Source organism: Pseudoliparis swirei, chromosome 5 (genome assembly GCF_029220125.1).
Source record: "Pseudoliparis swirei isolate HS2019 ecotype Mariana Trench chromosome 5, NWPU_hadal_v1, whole genome shotgun sequence".
In the NCBI taxonomy this organism is placed as follows: domain Eukaryota; kingdom Metazoa; phylum Chordata; class Actinopteri; order Perciformes; family Liparidae; genus Pseudoliparis; species Pseudoliparis swirei.
Window position 1 is genome coordinate 8250662 of NC_079392.1, and position 18822 is coordinate 8269483.

At 46.8% G+C, this 18822-nt stretch overlaps 1 protein-coding gene across 11 annotated transcripts in view; it reads left to right on the forward strand.

The window, feature by feature from the left end:
- The window catches only part of pde4dip (phosphodiesterase 4D interacting protein), an 84062-nt gene that overhangs the window by 47312 nt on the left and 17928 nt on the right, over nt 1-18822 (forward strand). For 6 of the 11 annotated variants that reach the window (XM_056414003.1, XM_056414000.1, XM_056414004.1 and 3 more), the window contains exons 1-20: nt 3364-5866; nt 7122-7259; nt 7366-7485; nt 7621-7713; nt 7851-8060; nt 8183-8341; nt 8600-8695; nt 9059-9196; nt 9306-9485; nt 9973-10167; nt 10248-10502; nt 10680-10845; nt 14328-14440; nt 15214-15380; nt 15654-15720; nt 15812-16081; nt 16210-16366; nt 16833-16949; nt 17157-17640; nt 18567-18802. In XM_056414003.1, coding sequence (XP_056269978.1) covers nt 4616-5866; nt 7122-7259; nt 7366-7485; nt 7621-7713; nt 7851-8060; nt 8183-8341; nt 8600-8695; nt 9059-9196; nt 9306-9485; nt 9973-10167; nt 10248-10502; nt 10680-10845; nt 14328-14440; nt 15214-15380; nt 15654-15720; nt 15812-16081; nt 16210-16366; nt 16833-16949; nt 17157-17640; nt 18567-18802 — 4612 coding nt within the window. In that variant the 5' untranslated portion in view covers nt 3364-4615. Of the gene's footprint in view, nt 1-25; nt 141-705; nt 742-3358; nt 5867-7121; nt 7260-7365; nt 7486-7620; nt 7714-7850; nt 8061-8182; nt 8342-8599; nt 8696-9058; nt 9197-9305; nt 9486-9972; nt 10168-10247; nt 10503-10679; nt 10846-14327; nt 14441-15213; nt 15381-15653; nt 15721-15789; nt 16082-16209; nt 16367-16832; nt 16950-17156; nt 17641-18566; nt 18803-18822 lie in introns of those variants that run through there. The other 5 variants (XM_056414010.1, XM_056414009.1, XM_056414007.1 and 2 more) reach the window with 4 other exon arrangements.

Genomic DNA, 18822 nt, shown 5'->3' on the forward strand with positions numbered 1-18822 from the left:
CTCTCTCTCTCTCGCTCGCTCTCAGGGTCATCGAGGAGCTGGTGCAGGAGAAACAATCAATGGGTCTCCGGGTCGAGGAGCTCGAGGTCAAAGTTCACAATCTTTCCTCTCCTCTCAAGAGGACAGGACAAGAAGCTGAGGTATCGTTGACCCCGTCCGCACCCTGCGAACAAATACATACATATGCTTTGTAACCTCAAACACACACACACACACACACACATCAAATGCATTCTTATGACAACTGGGTCCCTATTTATTACCGTGTACTTAGAAATGACTTCTAACAAGCTCCTGGTTAAGACCTTAAATCCAGGCTCTGAACATGACCCAGTCAGGTGAGCCAGTTTAAGGCTAAATTCCTTATCAGGCTAAATTCATCCCTCCTCCTCCTCCTCCTCCTCCTGCTATATCTTTGTGTTTTGGCTCAAACCCCAGACCAGACAGGCTGGCAGGCTGACTGTCTGGCTGACTGAGATATTATAACTGTTTTAATATCCACATGTGGGTCAGTGGAACGTTGGCAAAAAACAGAGTGAAGATGAAAACAACGTGCACATCGTGTGGCCGACCAGATCGATGGTTCTGTTTTCATCACGCATCTTACTTGTTGTCAATCCTCTCAGAGCCGTGCCGTAAGAAAAGAATGTTTTTTTAAGCCGATGCTTTCTGTGTAACACGAGTGAACTTCTCTCCTCCCCACAGAGTCCCGGGGAGAGCCGAGCCCTCGCACACATGCAGGTAGGAAAAGCCGACACAGCGTTTACACCAGTCCTCTCTCGGAGCGTCACACATGCGGAGTTATCTGCTGCTGGTGAAGTTCACCTTGTGAAGCATTAACTTTCCCTTCATTACTCACAGACGTGGAGGTTATCCCTCCCTTTAGATGATGGAGGCATAGCTCCACCTAGTGGTGATCCATCTGCATTGCATGATGTTTTACTGATTACCAGTTTAGTTTCTCGAGTGATTTTCACTCTGGTATACTTTCTGATTTTGCCCTACGCATTTGACGCAATGTATCCAACAGCTGTGGTTCATTTGCTGATCAGCTTTTCACGAGTTAAACCTCCTAAAATTCAATCTTGAGAATAGTTTACTGCTATTTCTCTCTTGTTTTTTATTGGAGAAAAAGTGAACTACATGTAATTAATTTGCAACAAAATACTGTTCTCATTTCGGTGGGCTCTTCGCACTCAAATCTCCTCTGCCCTTAGTCCTTTACCTAGTTTTGTGCATCAATGGGACATATATATATATATATATATATACACACACACACAATGGGCCTATATATTTATATATATATATATATATATATAAATATATATATATACACACAATGGGCCTATATATTTATATAAATATATATATATATAAATATGTATATATACACACACAATGGGCCTATATATTTATATATATATATATATATATATATATATATATATATATATATATATATTTAGGCCCATTGATGCACAAAACAAAAAAACATAGAACCTGTGCACCATGTTGCCCTCCTATTATTTAATATAACTTTTTAAAATTATATTTTATCCCCCCCCCAATATAATTTCACAGTCTCTCTCAGGACGCTAAAAAAAATTAGCATATGCATGTCTTCAGGGTCATTATGTCATGATGTATGAGAAATGGGAGAGCTGAGTTACAACAACGGCTGAGTCAGCGGTCACGTGTACAGTACAGTCCTGCCAGTTTAGCCTGCATGTCCCCCACTGACGCCAAATCTAATGCTGGTCCGCTTACTTGTCTGCTGGCCGGCCGCAGACAGAGGTCCGCTTCACGAGGCCCGCTTCATGAGGCCCGCTCTGTGAGGCCCGCTTCACGAGATGGCTCCGCGCGTGCACAGAAGGACTGCAGTTGTTTACTCGGCACACCCACAAGCCAGTTCGAAAGGAGAAAATGAGCAGACACCTCCTCTGTCCACGTGGACATTAATTCTCTGGTGTCACCCTTTAGTATTTCTGCCACTCTAAGGGAAAATAAACAGCGGGCGCCGTCTGTCAGCGGTGTTTGGCACTCGTCTCTGATTAGGATTAATTGATTCTTGATTGCGTGCCTCATTCCGGCCTATCGGTGTTTTGGTGTCGTGTCTCCAGAGGCTCTGGCAGGGTGACAGATGTAGACGGAGTCAGTGAGTCCTGTGGTGGTCTAAGGGCATGCACACGCACGCACACACACACACACACACACGCACATGCAGGGAAAGGGAGTTTGCATCAACAACACCTCCAGCCTTGAAAGATGGATGAAGACTCTCTTATCTGTGAGTCTGCGGGGAGAAAAAAAAGAGCCAGAGAGTGTCTGTTGAAAATGACATCATCGTTTTAAAAGCTCTCTCCCTCCTCCCTCTCATTGGGTGACATGCATGTTAAGGCTGGGCGAGGTGCCCCCTGGGAAAGGCATGAACTCATTCCGAGAATGTTATGAACCCGATGGAAAACACTCTATTTTCTTTTTTTTCCAGTTCACACCCTGCACACAGAGTCATACTGCCATGAATAATCTGTATGGAAATGAAGTATTTGTTGTTACACAAGTTGTCACACAATGTTTTGATATTAATGATCCCTTTCTGCCCACTGGAGTTCCTTTTGACCTTGGCTTTGAGGGATTGAATGCAGGGGTTTATATTAAGCAGACAGACAGAATATACAGCCCACCGAGCAGCGGCGTCTTTATTTATGCTGAGATTGGAAGCTTGATCATAATACTGGACAGCGACTAAATTAACTTTAGAAACCATTTCTACTTTTGTTAGTTTACATCAGTCATGGAAACACAGCAGTTACACAGGCCTATAGTTATGTTTTATCATGATCAATTGAAAAACACTCAAACTCCTGTTTAAATGTTGTTAAGTATATATTTGATTTGGCCTTGAATGGAAAATGAATTAAATGCTAACTATGATCAATGAAGAAACGGACAAATTAAGTAATGTTTCGCATTAAGGAGTGCCACATCTGTTATTTTAAAAAGAGACTGCAGAGAGGTGCATAGAGGGCTCAGCGTCCCTCCTGTTTCCAGTCAAATGGTTCAGTCCAGTCTACAAGAGGTCTCACTCCCTCAGTGATGCGGGTGACCAAGAAATGGAGAAAAGAAAAAGGAAAACAAAAGCTGAGCCTCGTCATCAATCATGTCTCAATGTTTTAAATGTTGTTTTGCATGAAGAGGAACGCCCACTTTAAAATCTACATTAATAAATCATATTCAACAGAAACGGCTTGAACTAGAAATATTAGAATTTAAAATAATGATTTAAAAATATTGGAACATAATCAAAACAGCTGATGCACAAATAGAAGGACCACATCTAATGGGTAAATACTTCTATTTGAAAAGTAGTGACGTACAAGTTAAAAGCAGCATATAGTTTAAACCAACACTTGTATAAATTGTCCACCGCTGGTCGTTCTTTCTCTCACTGTACCCAGATGGGATAAGTGATACAAAAGAAAACGATTTCTTAAAATGACCTATGTCTGGGGTCCAGTTTAACGCTGCGGAGTGAGCCATCTTCCTAAAACACACGATCTTTGGTTGCTGTCAACGTTTCCTGGTCCTCTGGTTCTGAACGCGGCTCGAGGAGTGGCAGCCTCTCCCTCCATCCTCAGCTGCTAGAGCCGATGCCGGTGAGGAGAAAACGGATCGGGGACCCAGACGGTCTCCGGTGAACCAACACAGACATTGGAACCGTCGACTAGGAGAAATCGCTTGATTTTCCGTGTTCGTGTCGGATCGTAACGGGGGCGATAGCTACGGCTGCGGCAGCGGGGAGATGCTGTCATGCAGAGAGACGTCATTGATTTAAAAGACAAATAATATTTTTTTAAAAATTATAAAATACAAGTGGCATCAACCGGGGATCATTTCCTTCACCGGAACCACTGAGGCAGGAATAAAACACCGGATCGATGTGATATGACGTCAGCAGTAAAACCATCGCGGAAGTGAAATGTAACGGAGGGTTCATCCACGTCCGTCTTCTCCCTGAATCACGTCCCCGGGATGCGACGAGATTTCTGTTTTCAAATGAGGGACAACTCGACGGAAGAACCGACAAGTGATCGCGGTTAATGTGAATTCTTTCAACCTAAAGCTCACCGACTGCCCATTTGAGTTCATTTGAATTGCATTCATGCTGTATGCAAAATTTGAACTTCACATTTGAGAATGAGAGAAAGTTCATTCTTAACCTTTTGGAAACAGGAGACACAATAATCTCTCTCCACAAGATAGTGGAGCTTTTAACCATACGATCCATGATCTTCATCACAAAAACACACATTCAACTTAAATACACCAACTTCTCATAAGGACCGGCGGTTTAGGACTTGATATGTGAACCGGAAGGACGGAAGCTGAGGAGCAATAACAACATCAGAGCATCTCTGCACAAGCATGAAAGAGACTTTTGTTCCAGACATATCTTGGAGAAAAACCAAACAAAGATAGTCACCTGGACCGCTTCCACACTTTCCTCTGAACACTCGCGATTTCATCCCTCAGTCCAGAGACAGATTGCAGGTGTGGCCAAAGAAGTCGACTTGACTCTAAAGCGCTCCCTTTTAATCGACGTGCTGTTGCGATGCTGGACGTGGTCAAGATGAAGGAGGCGTGCCGGATCTGCGCCCGCGAGCTCTGCGGCAACCAGCGCCGATGGATCTTCCACCCGGCGGCCAAGCTCAACCTTCACGTGTTGCTGTCCCACGCCCTGGGCCGCGAGCTGACCCGCGACGGCCGCGGGGAGTTCGCCTGCTCCAAGTGCGCCTTCATGCTGGACCGCATGTACCGCTTCGACACGGTCATCGCCCGCGTGGAGGCGCTGTCCCTGGAGCGTCTCCACAAGCTGCTGCTGGAGAAAGACCGGCTGAGGCAGTGCATCGGAGGCCTCTACCGGAAGAACAACGCGGCCGAGGAGGATGGGAGCGCGGCACCGCCCGGGTCCGTCGCGGCGGTCGCCGGGACTGATGCGGAGTCTGAAGACTCCCCTGTGGTGGACCTTTCGGCCCTGCAGGATGGAAGATACTCGGATATGATACAGCATGATCTGACTTACTCGGTGTACGAATCGTGGGCTGATAAGGAGGAGCCGGTCCTGGACCACCACCACCAGTGCCCAGGAGCAGACTCTGTCTCTGGCCAGAAGCCGAGGCGGTGCAGGGGTTGTGCAGTGCTCCGTGTCGCTGATTCCGACTACGAGGCGGTGTGCAAGGTGCCGCGCAGTGTTGGGCGCAGGAGCACATCCTGCGGGCCTTCCACCCGCTACTCGACAGCCACTCCGGGAGTCGAGGACCCCGCCAGAACCTCTCAAGAGTCTGATGCCGCAATGGTCACCTTTGAGTCCTCTTCATGCGAGTTGGACACGGATAAGCCCATGTGCGACGGGACGAGCCCGGCATCGTCCATGGAATCTCTGGACACCGCCGTGGACGTGAGCTGCCTTCCCGTGAACCACAAGGAAAGAGACGAAAGAGGTCCAGACGAGGCTCCAGCGAGAAGGGACACTCCCTGGGAGAAACCCCCAAGCGAGGGCTCCTTTTCTGGGTTTGAGATGATGCTGAGCCTCCTCAGGGGCTGGGAGTACCGGCCGGTGAAGCCCCAAAGGGGCAGCAAGCTCCCCGTTCTGGGCAAAGCCAAACTGGACCACGGCCTGTCGCCGCCCATCCGGCTGAGGTCGCCCTGTGGGGGGCCGGCCGACTGCGAGCTGGACTCCCACCAGCCCGTCCCGGAGATCGTGACCACGTGTCCCCAGCAGGAGCTGCAGGCGGAGCTGGACGAGATGGAGGAGCAGTGGCTGGATGATTATGTTCCGTGCGGCCCGTTCCGCTTTCAGCAGGTAGACGAGGACCTGGTTGACCTCTGACCTCAACTTAGTTGAGACTGTGTTGAATATGTGGCTTTTTTGTTTGGGCAGGAAAGGACCGTAAGACGATGTCTTGTGCAAGTCCCCACACTTTATGGGAAAGAGTGCCCCTTTTAAAAATATATATATTTACGGTTCAAATATACATTTATTTTGATGATTCTAAAAAGCATTCTTCACTTATTAGTGGATTTCTATTGAGCGACACGATCTGATGACGGCTCGGCGCCCTCCATCCCGACCGGCCGAGGTCGGACCCCTTTGGATTTTCTGTCTCGCTCTCATCTCCTTCGCGGGCGTAGAATGCTGAACACGCTCGCTGACTTGATTACCCTCTCGGGGAACGTGAATGCTCTTCCTCGTCGGTATCCTAGCAACACTTTGTCTGTTGCCATGGGAGCAGTAAAGCCAGAGTGAAGCGCTCTGCTCCGGCTGATCCAGCTTCATCACGTCTCTTGTTATGCTGATCAGTGTGAAAGTGTTTCAGTGGGCCAGGAGCGATCAGACACAGACAAAACAGTTCTGTTGTACCACAATATGCCAAAAGACCTCTCGTTGGTATGAATGAGGGATAAAGACCCCGCAGCATTTCAAACTACATTCTGGTGAAACACATGTCTCTAACGGATGACCTTTTGAACCAGAGCTCTGGATCAGGATTTAACGGTAGAGAGGGCACAAGTTCAAGTTCGGGTCGGCCCGTGTAACCGGAGTCTCACCTCCTTTAACGCCGACTGAAGCGGAGCGAAGCAGTCGCGTTGTGAGAACTGCGTCTGACAATGTGTCACAATATCTATTCACAATTTTAACCATTTCCTGGGTTAAAAAAACTTGTCTTTTTTATTTGTATATAATATCTTTCGGGCAAAAATGTTCAGTCTAACCACGTGTTTTTGAAGCAGCTGGAGAAAAAGTCTCACATGCGGCCTCCCAAAGGGCGCATGTGACATCACATCATTACACAGATCACACAAACAAGGAAGTCAGCAACATGCTGCCGCGGCAACAGCCACTTCCCCAGGAAGTCATCCAGCAGTCAGCTGACACCGCTTTCCACTTTCACTCAATCGACATCTGCAGGAGCGCCGCACATACAACACTATCTGTATCCCCATCCCTTGTTTTTATGAGTAAGAGTGTTAAGAGTGAGAGGGGGAATACAGAACAACATAGACACTATAACTACTACACATGTTCACTGTCAGCTGCCCCGTGTTCTGTCTCTCAGAGGCTGATCGACGAGCAGCAGAGCCAGCTCGGTCAGTACGAGAGCGATGCCGGTCAGTGTGTCGGCGAGCTGCAGAAGGCCCAGGACCAGCTGCGCTCGCTCCAAACCAAGATCCGAGAGAGCGAGACCAGGAACCAGGTACCAGCATGTCCCCACTGCTGCACCCCTTCCAAGACCTGCTCCTCCTTCAGGTCCACAGCAAAGTACTGAGTCTTTTGTCTGGTGTGTGTGTGTGTGTGTGTAGAAGCTGCAGGAGCATCTCGGTGAGATGGAGTTGGAGCTGCGTTCGACCCAAGAGGAAGCCCAGCGGCAGGAGAGAAGCATCCAGAACGTCACTGATGCCGCCAACTCCAAGGAGACGGAGGTAGACAGACGATGTCAGAAAGCACGAGAGACAGAAAGCGATCGATTGAGACACGGAAAGAAAAGACTGAACACAGCCGTGTCAAAAGAGGGGACACGATAAAGAAAGGGTGTGTGTTCTTGTGTGTGTGTGCAGGCTGCAGAGCTGTATCGGGTGATTGAGGAGCAGAATAAGATGCTGTTTTCTCTCAAAGACATCGCCAACCGCAGCCAGCTGCAGCAGCTGCAGGTCTGTGATTCACACACTGAAGGAGAGCCTCGCGGAGCTTCTTTGTGGGCACACGGGATGACACAGATTCATACCAGAGCCAATACAAATACAAGCTTTCCTTTTGGTCTTTGGCCCTTGACCCCCGTGACCTCCAGGTGTCGGGCGCGGACAGCTTCCGCGGTCACGGCGAGGTCCTGGCTCTGCAGGCGGCTCTCTTCCAGGCTCAGCTGGAGCTGCAGGACGGTCAGCGGGCGCAGCGGCAGGCGGGCCGGACCCAGGAGGACCTGAGCCGAGCCCTGCGGAGGCTGGAGAAGGACCTGCAGGGGGCGCTGCAGCACAGGAGGGACACGGAGAGGCACAACCAGGTCAGTCGTGTTTAAACGAGCCCGTGTCCCCTGATCGACCGGCATCTCGCCTCTTCGTCGTTTACGCTGACGTGTGTGTGTGTGTGTGTGTGTGTGTGTGTGTGTGTGTGTGCGGCGTTCAGGATCTGCAGCTGGCTCTGGAGAAGGCCCGGTCGGCCATGCAGGAGAGAGAGGAGCAACGGAGGGAGGCCGAGGGGGAGAGAGAGGCGCAGGACGGGGAGAGAGAGAGGCGCATCGGAGAGCTGAGGACATCCCTGCTGACCAAAGAGCAGCTGATAGAGGTCAGACAACTGACCACCACTGCTCTCTGAGGCCTTGAGATAGACCCGCACCAGCACTGACAAACATTCACAGATTCACTTGGAGGTCACTTCCACTTATGTGTTTTTTGTTTTAAAATGTCACACACGCAGCAGTGCAATCACACACACACACACACACACACACACACACACACACACACACACACACACACACACACACAGGGCCGGGATCTTATTCTAAACTCTTATCTTTGTGCACTGCCTGTTTGTATTCAGAACTACTGCGAGCTGTTGGAGGATCCAAAGGAGAAGAGAGACGCTCTGCTTCAGAAACTCCGCCAGCGCATCAAGGAGAGAGACCGAGCTCTTGAGGTTAACGAAACAAACGCACACACATTCGCGCATACATGGGGTCATATGCTACGTCCTGTGAGTTAGTCCTTCACCCTGGAAGTTTAGCTCCACGCATAATAGTAGTAGACTTTTTTTGGTGCATTATATATAACCAAATCATATCAACAAAGGGAAAATACTTTTTTTTTTCTCCATTGTTTTAACCTTTATTTAATCGGGGAAGGGCCTCATTGAGATGAGAACCCCAGAAAGCCTTAGTGGCCATTTTCCTTTAGGACTTCAGTGGAATGGACTGCTCTTCATTTTAAGGCCACACCTTAGCTGACAGGTTAAGTGATGATTGATGATTTTTTTTCTCTCTTCTCTCCGTCCAACCACCAGCGAGCGGCGGACGACAAGTTCCGCAGCGTGGAGGAGAAAGAGGAGGAGACTCGTCGGCTTCAGCTGCTGCTCCGAGAGAAGGAGAGAGACCTGGAGAGGCAGCGCTGCGTCCTGTCAAACAACGAGGAGACCATCACTGTGAGCACACACACACACACACACACACACAAAGCGCACATCTTCTCCTTCTCACTCTGTCGCCACAACCTCTCATTGTTGCCCTTGTGTGTGTGTGTGTGTGTGTCAGAGCCTGGAGGTGCTGGTGCGCGGTCGGGCTTTGGAGCTGGAGCAGGTGTGCGACGCCTGGAGGAACGTCCAGCGGCAGCCGCAGGAGAGCGAAGCGAGACAGAGCCTCATCCTGAGAGAGAGAGACGGCATCATCAGCCAGCTGCAGGCGGCACTGCACTCGCGCACGCAGGAGGCCCAGGTACGGTGACCTTTGAAGTGACCTTTGGAAAACAATACTATCTGTTATAATCAGTCTTACATTAGAAAAAAAAATTAAAGTGTCATTTTCACTATGTCTGTGGCCATAGTGTCATGTTTGTCAGTTATAAGTACAGCCCAATAATTTCAAAATAAGAGCACGATGTTATTGGAAGAAAAAAAATGGGGTCATGACTCATGGGGACTAAATGTCATGCCGAGTTAATAGATGTTTCTTATTCGTGTGGATCCTCACAAATTTCCATCGACACATCAAAGATCTAAGACAGCTTAATCAGAATTCTAAGAATAATTGACATGTCAGCCCAGATTAGTTAACCCACATTTGAAGCCCAGGTGGGGAATTGATGATTCAACTTCCCTGCTTTATTGTTCAGATTTAACATGAATTGAAAACTGGACCAAAAATAAAACCTGTTTTCACTGCTGTGGATTCGTGTTCCTTCTTCTCCTCTTCTCGGATGCAGGACCTGCGCTGCTCCCTACTGGCTCAGGTCCAATCAGCTCCCTGCGAAATTCTGGATGAGCTGAAGATCCGCCTCCAGCTCAAGGACCGCCTCTTCCAGGAAGTGCTCGCGAACCGGACCCACCAAGCCCAGGAGCACCAGGCGCAAGTCCAGGATCTCCTCAGAACCATCAGCTCCAGGGACCAGTACATCCAGGTAGAGCAGAGGAGCTCAGTGGAGGCGTTTAATATAATAAGTCTTATACAGAAAAAGTGACACTGATCCCCCCCCTCCAGGACTCTGCCTGCCGGCTCGGTGAGGTGATGACCGAGCAGGCGGACAGGATCCAGGAGCTCCGCAGACAGCTGAGCACGGGTGTCGGATCGAGGTCCGACTCCGGACCGGACTCGTCTGTGGACCTCCAGGCGGTGCAGGAGGAGCTGTGTCTGGCTCTGAGGAGGGGCAAGGAGAGCCAGGAGCTGAGCAGGAGTCAGGCCAGCAGGGTGGAGTCCCTCACCAGGACCCTGTATGTGAAGGAGGACATCATCAGGGTCAGTGAGAGGGATCTTTGTCAATTAGTTTAACATACTCATACTTCATACTCTCCAATATGTTTATTCAAAACACATTTAGAAATATTTATCTCAAAATGAGAGACGAAGACAACATTACTAGTAGAATGTAACATCCCGGTTTCTGCTGGTTGTGTGTCTGTGTGCGTTCTGCAGGACTTCCAGAGGCAGATGGCGGAGCCCTCCGGTCTCTCGCTGGTCGAGCGGTTGACCCACGAGGTCCAGGAGCTGAGAGAGAGCCTGATCCAGCGGGACGGTCCCCTAGCCAGAGGCCCCGTCCCGAGCCGAGACCGGCCCGACAGCAGGCAGCCCGAGGTTGGAGGTGGGCATCAGAGAAGCATGGGACAGTATCTGTGACGGCAGTGGGCGGCCGTGGCCGTGGTGTGGGGCTCTGGGTGTCCTGCTGTGGGGGTGTGAGCACCGATTTAACACCATTTAACACATGGGAGCTTGTGGGTGTCAATAATACTGGATATGTTTGTACTGTAAGTTATGCACGCTTCTTAACACTATTTCTTGAATCTTTCATTTCATAATACAGTTAATTTTAGCCGTTTTAATAACAGTTAAATATTGACTCAAACCTGACAAACTTTGCATTGTTCGAGAGAAAAAAACATCACAGCTCTAAAAAAAAAAGTTAAAGATAATTATTTATCAGAAAGGAAAATAGTTTTCTGAATTCTGTTTTCGTTTGTGTATAATCACCTGAGACTAAGAATCGTCTTTTTTAGCTTTAAATGTCCCCTTCATATCTAAAGACAGAGCAGGTCCTCTTCACGGAGTCCGCCATGTTGCCCCGCCATGTTTCTACAGGAGCCCAGAGCGGACAAACTAGCTCTCGGGGGGCTTCTTACTGCCATCGTAATTCTCAGACATTGGGGAAAAGGGGGGCGTTCAGTCAGTTGCAATCTGCAACCTCACCACTAGATGTCACTATATCGTCAACACCAGTCCTTTTTAACTTCTCAATATAATATAATAATATATTATAAGTAGGGCTGTGAAACGATTACAATTTGTAATCAGGTTAATCACAGGTTTCTGTGGATCATATATACACTTACAGGGCTCTCAAGACAGGCAAGAGCTCCGAGAAGAGTTGTTGACGGGGGGGGGGGGGGTAACAAAAAAACCTAATTCATCCTGTAATTTAATTAACTGAGTTAACGCGTTATTTTTCACAGCACTAATTATAAGGCAAGAAGAGGCGGACATTTTGGTTCAAGTGATCATGACTGTAATCAATAGTCAATCTTTATTGTAGGTGCTCGTGCACAAAAAGCTTGTTGAGGAGTTGAGTAGAGAAGGAAATGGTTACCTGTTGGAGTGGTGGAGGTCATTTTAAAAAAAAATAATAATAAAGAAATACATGAAATGATTGATAAATACTAATAAATCATTTTCTACTTTTCATCAACACACACATCAATCAGCATGATGGTACAATCTCAGAATCATGTTTCTTTTAAAAATGTATCTTGTAAATATACACTTTTATTTAAATAATGGTGTCATTTTTGGAAGATAGCTCTTCACGCTTTACATCCTGAGTGGTGGCCAGGTTTTATTTAATTGTTTTGTAAATGTTCCAGTGCAGTGAAACGTTAAAGACTGCTTTCTCTTCAGCATATTTTATATTTTGTATGACTCAAAGCATAATTCACTCACTGTTAAATGGGGATGTACATGTTTTTATGTCTTTGGTTCGCTATGCCAGCGTATTTGACCTGATATGTGAATGTGTGTGTGCCTTTGCATGTTCAGCATCCTCAATGAGCCGGTTTCTGACAAATGAAAACTCACATTTGCTTTTACTGAACAATATGAATCTATAAGCACATTCCACATTGCCTTTATGTGATTGTGAATATGCGTACTTACATTACAGCTGTCTTTTATGGAGTAAATGTTTAGATGTTTCAAATATACGTTTGATTTTGTGACTTAATGAGAATCGATGCGTTCAATGTGCAATTCAACAAGCAACAATCTCTGTAATTCAAAATGATTGAGTGTCACACTGGAGCACAGTAAGTATGAATGCTTCTTTCCTCTTCTTGATCTTCCCATAAAGCTGAGGAATGTAAAGTGTGTGTCTTTGCAGACTCCATAAAAGTTGTTTTCTCCACATCTGTTGCATTGCAGATATTATATTTTATTTATACATTTTCATACCTTTACATGATTAATAATGTAATTGAGCCGTTCAATAAATATGCCTGCGGAACATATTCCATGTTTTTATGACTTCCCATCCTTACAGTAGATCTGTGTCCACTACATGTTCACACTCATATTTTGCATAGTAATTTAAGAAGTCCAGTTTCAGAGGAACAAGACCCGCCCTTTCCCGTGTAAAACACTCCTCATGTCGACTTTAATGTCACTTCGTAGAACGTATACAAATATCAGGGAGAATTTTCCAAAATTGACTGTGAAATATTTCACTTGTCTCCCAACCGGAATGATAAGTATTCATTTCACAATTATATATTTTCACTTACATAATTGTCTGAAATGGAAGAGAGAAAAAAATTCCCCAGACAGTTTTGGTGGAGGAACATGAATCCCTCTCAATTTACTTTAATTTACAGTCACACGTGTCTAAAATACTTAAACCCTTAAACACTTAAGCCCTCTGAGGCTAATTCATAATTTTTGATTTTGGGCTATATAAAATAAACTGAATTTAATTAAAACGTCGAGAATATCCCAATAAATCAAACCAATTAAAAACACAATAATAAGTGTGTAATGGTTAGAAAAAGATTTCAGTGGTTTCTACAGCCTGAAAATCCAAGAATCTAAATCCAACTAGAAATAAAACGTGTAAGGTTACATAGTTTTAAAATAGTAATATGGCTCTAAGGATGCTAATTAGAGACCGGCCATAATCCATTCCAACAACAGGACATTTCAGAAAGGTCTTCAACAGCATTTAACTCCCCGTTATGGCTGGGATTACCCATAATCCCGTTCTGTTAAAACATCTTAAACTTTCTAATTCCATCCCTTCTATTGGCCTATTCTGTTTCTGAAGTATTCTTCAGTGACTTCACACTGAAAACTGAAGTGTAATCACTTAAAAACACGGATTGATCCTGCCATGGGTGAACTCCGAGCTGTTCGCTGCACGATGTTGCATCCGGCGGCGGATGTTGCATTACACGTGAGATCGGGATGAACAAACGTCAGCCAGCTAGTTTAGGTCACTTGATACCTCCAACCCCAAGAACAAACCTCATCAAACATACAGTTATTATTCGTGCAAATGAATGTTTGGAATGTAATACCTCATCATGTATCTCATACAGGTGATAATCTGACATTTAAAAAACAATTAAAGGCATCAACCACTTGATATTAACTCCTTGACACAGTTCATCCCTTTTGAATCCATCTGATCTTTCTTTGTTTAAATTACTGATGCACTGCACAATATATACATCCTAGTCCTCGACTGTACTTAATTTATTTTTTATTATTCTATTCGTACTATTTTGAACTGTTACTTTCACGTCATGTTTTTGCATGTTTGTATGTTTGTGTCTTTTCTGAGAACCCCAGATTAGCGGCCGCTAAGGCGTCAGCTAACGGAGATCCGGTTAATAACCTAATAAACTAAACTCAGTCAGCTGATCTGGACGAGCAGCTGTTCTCAGAAGTATACAGATGTGCTCTCGGTGCTGGCCGCGTGACACTCGGTCCAGCGGTTACCACAGCAACCTGAGGTTGAGAGAAATGTGAAAGACGTTCTTGTAATGGTGGAGAGTCTAACTCCTTCTCCTGCTTTGCGGATAGAGCTGAGCTCCGAGGACGAAGGTGATGCTGACGAGGGTCTGGACAGCGAGTGCACGGAGAGCGTTGACGAAGAGGAGTCCAAGCTGAGGGTCCAGTCCGTGGCCAACACCAAGGTAGCAATACGTTTTGAAGCTCTGATGTCTACTCACCCTTGATTCCCATCCATCCTTATGAACACAAGTTATACAGGAAATTATATTTTTAATAACTTTGAGGCAATTCAAAGAAAATGGAGGCCAAACATCCCACAATACTCCACATTCATTCAGAAAGGGTGCAGTATCATGTCGGAAGCTTATATCCGAGAATGAGATGAGTTTAGTTTGAATAGTTATCTATTAAGAGTAATTTGTAGTTATTAACTCTTTATTTATTGCTATGTAATTATTGAGATATTTCCATCAATGTTTCCTTGAACACAATCCTTATTTCTTATATTTTATTGTGAAGGTTCTGGCTTCCTGTGTCTGGTTCTTATTGGGTCACTGAGAACGATTCAGCTGTTTGGGAATTTATCTTCAGAGCTTTCATTTGTTTTCATTTCATTTTATGCAGCTTATAGTATGTTACTTTAACCTCGACAACATCCGGATGAAGGCAACAACCAAATGCATAAAGTGAATAAAGTATATCAAAAATATCTTCAAATTCCCTTTAAAGCATCTTGTTAGGAGTTTCGGTGCTGCGATTCAAACTCACTGAAGGCTGGAAAGCTGCTGTGAACGTTGATGGTTTATCTTGTACCTGTGGTCCATTTGCACTAAAGAATGATGTATTCAATAAGAGAACTGTAATTGTGCCTGGCTGTGCTCGTACAGTAAGTGGCACCTCGGGGGCTCGTAGCTTATTATTCGTTTTTTTTTTAACCGCTCTGACTTGTCAACAGGCCTCTGGAGGTACAGGAAAGCCTCCATCCCAGGACCTGTTGTTTGAAGGTCAGGGACTGACGGAGGTCAAACAGCTGGTGGAGCAGAAGAGGGCGGTGGAGCGAGAGCTGGGAGAGCTGAAGACTCAACTGGAGAAGGCCGGCTTCTTATCACTGTCACAGATGAGGTGAATGGGCCCTACTACCAAGTATTACACCATGAACACACACACACACACACACACACACTATAGTTTATTTTCAGCTACAGAGAGTATTGAGAGATGGACACACGCACTAGAAGGGCTCTCTGAGAGCCGCCTCCGCCAAGGCTGTTTCCCTCAGTGGAAAACAATGTGTGTATCCGTCCCCGTGATTCAGATCCACTCAAAAATGTTATAAGATCTCCCATGGCCCGTGCTACACCCCTCCACCAAGTTTCATGGAAATCGTCCCTGCAGATTCTCCCCAATCCTGCAGACAGACAGAGGAACAAACAGAAGCGGACACATGATCTCCTTGGCGGAGGTAATTACGGAACACTTGTCTCTGAAACCCGTTTCTAACCCTCCGTCCCTCTCTCTGTCCACTTTAAAGGAGAGCTCTGTTCACCCTGCAGGCAGAGAACGGAGATTTGAGGCACCAGCTGAGTGAAGGCCCACAGCGCGACAGTAAACAGAGTGAGGAGGAGGAGGAGGAGGAGGAGGAGGAGGAGTTTGATGTGACAATAGAAGGGGCGGAGGAGGATGAAGAGGAGGAGGAGGAAAGCTCTGAGATGGGGGACGCTTGGGATGGCGAGCTGTCTCCGTCGCACACCAACATCCAGACCGGTGACGAGCAGAGAGCCAACCGGCCCGATTCACTGCACCTGCTCCCCAACCCCTCAGAGGTAAGTGTGTGTGTGTGTGTGTGGGGGGGGGGGGACGGACTGGTGCTCGAGGAAAACAGCCGTCCCAACAAATATAGTCCACAAAATAAAGTCCAAAAAAGTGTCTCGTCCTTGTTTTGTCTTTGAAGGATGTCCCGGACAGCGAGCCGCCGGCCGGCGCCGCGTCCTCCGTGAAGACGGTCCGCATGCAGCAGAGGAGCAAAGAGCTGCAGGAGAGGCTGATGGTGTCAGAGGCCACGGTGCAGGCTCAGGCCGAGCAGCTCAACGACTACCGGGAGCTGCTCAGTGAGTGGACGGACAGATGGACGATGCTTCAAGGGTCATATATGCTGTGCGCCTCGATCTATGTCGGGGGAGTAAGCGCTCGAGTGCAGTGGGTCTCAACCTTTTTTTAGTGATGTACCCTCGGTGAAATATAGGACCCCCTAGCCAGACATTTTTGGTTAAATGCACATCGCTGTGCCATCTGGGTATGATTTAATATAGAATATTTACAATTCTGTTCATGAACTTCCACTTATATTCTATTTTGAATTGATTTTTAATGGATGCTCATTTTAAATATATTTTTTAGTAATTGTTTCCCCCATTTGAGAACCACTGCTCTAGTGAACACATCGGTTGTAGAAAAAGGGATGCCAGTGAGCAAACACACTGGAGTAATGCTTCTTCTTCCTCTTCCTCTTCTTCTTCTTCTTCTTCTTCTTCTTCTTCTTCTTCTTCTTCTTCTTCTTCTTCTGTGTTCCTGCAGCGGAGACAGCAGTGCAGCAGGACAGCAAGCAGATCCAGGTGGACCTGCAGGACATGGGCTACGAGACCTGCGGCCGCAGTGAGAACGAGGCTGAGAGGGAGGACGCCAGCAGCCCAGGTACGTCTGACCCCTTGAGGCCCGTGGACTGTTTTCTGAGAAGGTAGAGGTAACTCAAATGTAGTAGTAGCATCATATAAACACCAAATGGAAGCAAAGGCCAGTGGCTGTGAACATGCACGAGCGTTTAATACATATTATCCATTCAGCATCAAGTCCACATCACACCTTGTGCAGTCGTTGAGAAGTTCTGCTGTTGCCTGGCAGAGTTTGATGACCTGGAGATGTGCACGTCTCTGGACTGCGGCTCCCAGTGGTGGCCCGCCGGCAGCGGCAGCAGCAGCAGCTCCGCCTTCACTAAAACCACCAGCCAGAGGTCAGGCGACGGAGACGAGATGTCCTCTCTCCAGCGCCTGGTGGAGGACCTCCGCTCCCAACTGTCCCGTTCTCAGGGAGTGATCCGCGGGCTTCAGACCCGGCTTCGGTCCCTCTCCACCTCCAGCGACTGCGGGCCGTCCACGCCTCGCAAGGTCAACTGGTCCTTCCAGGCCTCGCCTTCCCAGAGCGGGGCGGAGGAGGACGAGGGCTGGCAGTCCTCCTCCGACGGAGGCCCTCTGGCTTCGCCCCGCCACCCTCACCCGGACAAGGGCATCCGGGAGCTGGTGTCCCGCGTGGACGCACTGGAGGACCAGCTGAGGACAGGAGGCAAAAAGCCTGTCAGCGAGGACTTAAAGTCAGCCACCTGGCCGGGGTGAGTGACAGGAAGCTACAATACCCTTTTTTTGATTTGGAAAGTTGATTCATGAAATACAATAGGAGATATGTCTCTTTTTTTTTTTTATTAAAGGCGACATGTTATGATAAACTCACTTTGTCTGTGCTTTTTGCACATATACGTTTAGGCTTTCAACCCACCACCATGCACACCTACTTGTATGATCCTTTGATTGAGATCCATATACTATTGATGAGACTTATTTTCAGTGCTGTTATTTAAGGGCTGATTGCTGTCCGCCTATTAATACATATGTCTATCTATATATTTACAAATATCAAAACCCAAAAATTCACAATATCCACAATTTACAATTTAGGGAAAAGCTATGGAACCGGTTACAGTTACTCAACTTTAGAGCATTATTGATGTGGATAAAATGGTCTTACTCATACACAACTACCTTTTAAAAAGGGCATAGGGAGATCTGCTATCCAAAGGTATTATTCATTTTTATGTCCAAGTCCATTAAACTTTTTTAAAACGTTTTAATTTTTTTTACATTTGGACATGGCCTCACAGTGTAGCTACAGGATCTTCAGACAGGACAAGCAATTAACGAGTCATACGAGACAACAGAAGACATTTTTGAGTTGACGTTTATCGAAATCATCTCTATTTGTTTCTTTAAAGTCTAAATAAAGATGATTTCTAATATCACTGTCCTGACTGAAACAGTAGAGTATTTAAATTGCATTGTTTTATGTAGTTTATAAGGACTGATTGACATAGTTGATTATAAATTTGAATGAGCTTTTTCTTGTGGACTAAAGGAAGAGTCGTAGATCTCGATTGTAAATCTCAACAGCAGCGGTTGGTTGGTACTTTTTAGTGTTTCCATCCATCGTCTCACAGATCCTCAGGACTAACATATGTTCGTCTCTGTTCCTCTCTTTCCGTAGTAAATTCGACACGCTGATCCAGGCTCAGGCCAGAGAGCTGTCTCACTTCCGCCAGCGGCTGAGGGAGGGGCGGGGCGTGTGCAGCATCCTCACCCAGCACCTGGGGGACACCACCAAGGCCTTCGAGGAGCTGCTGCGGGCCAACGACATCGACTACTACATGGGCCAGAGCTTCAGGGACCAGCTGGCTCAGGGCGGCGCTCTGGCGCAGCGGGTCAGCGCGAAGATCAGCGGACGTGAGTGTTTCACTTCAGCC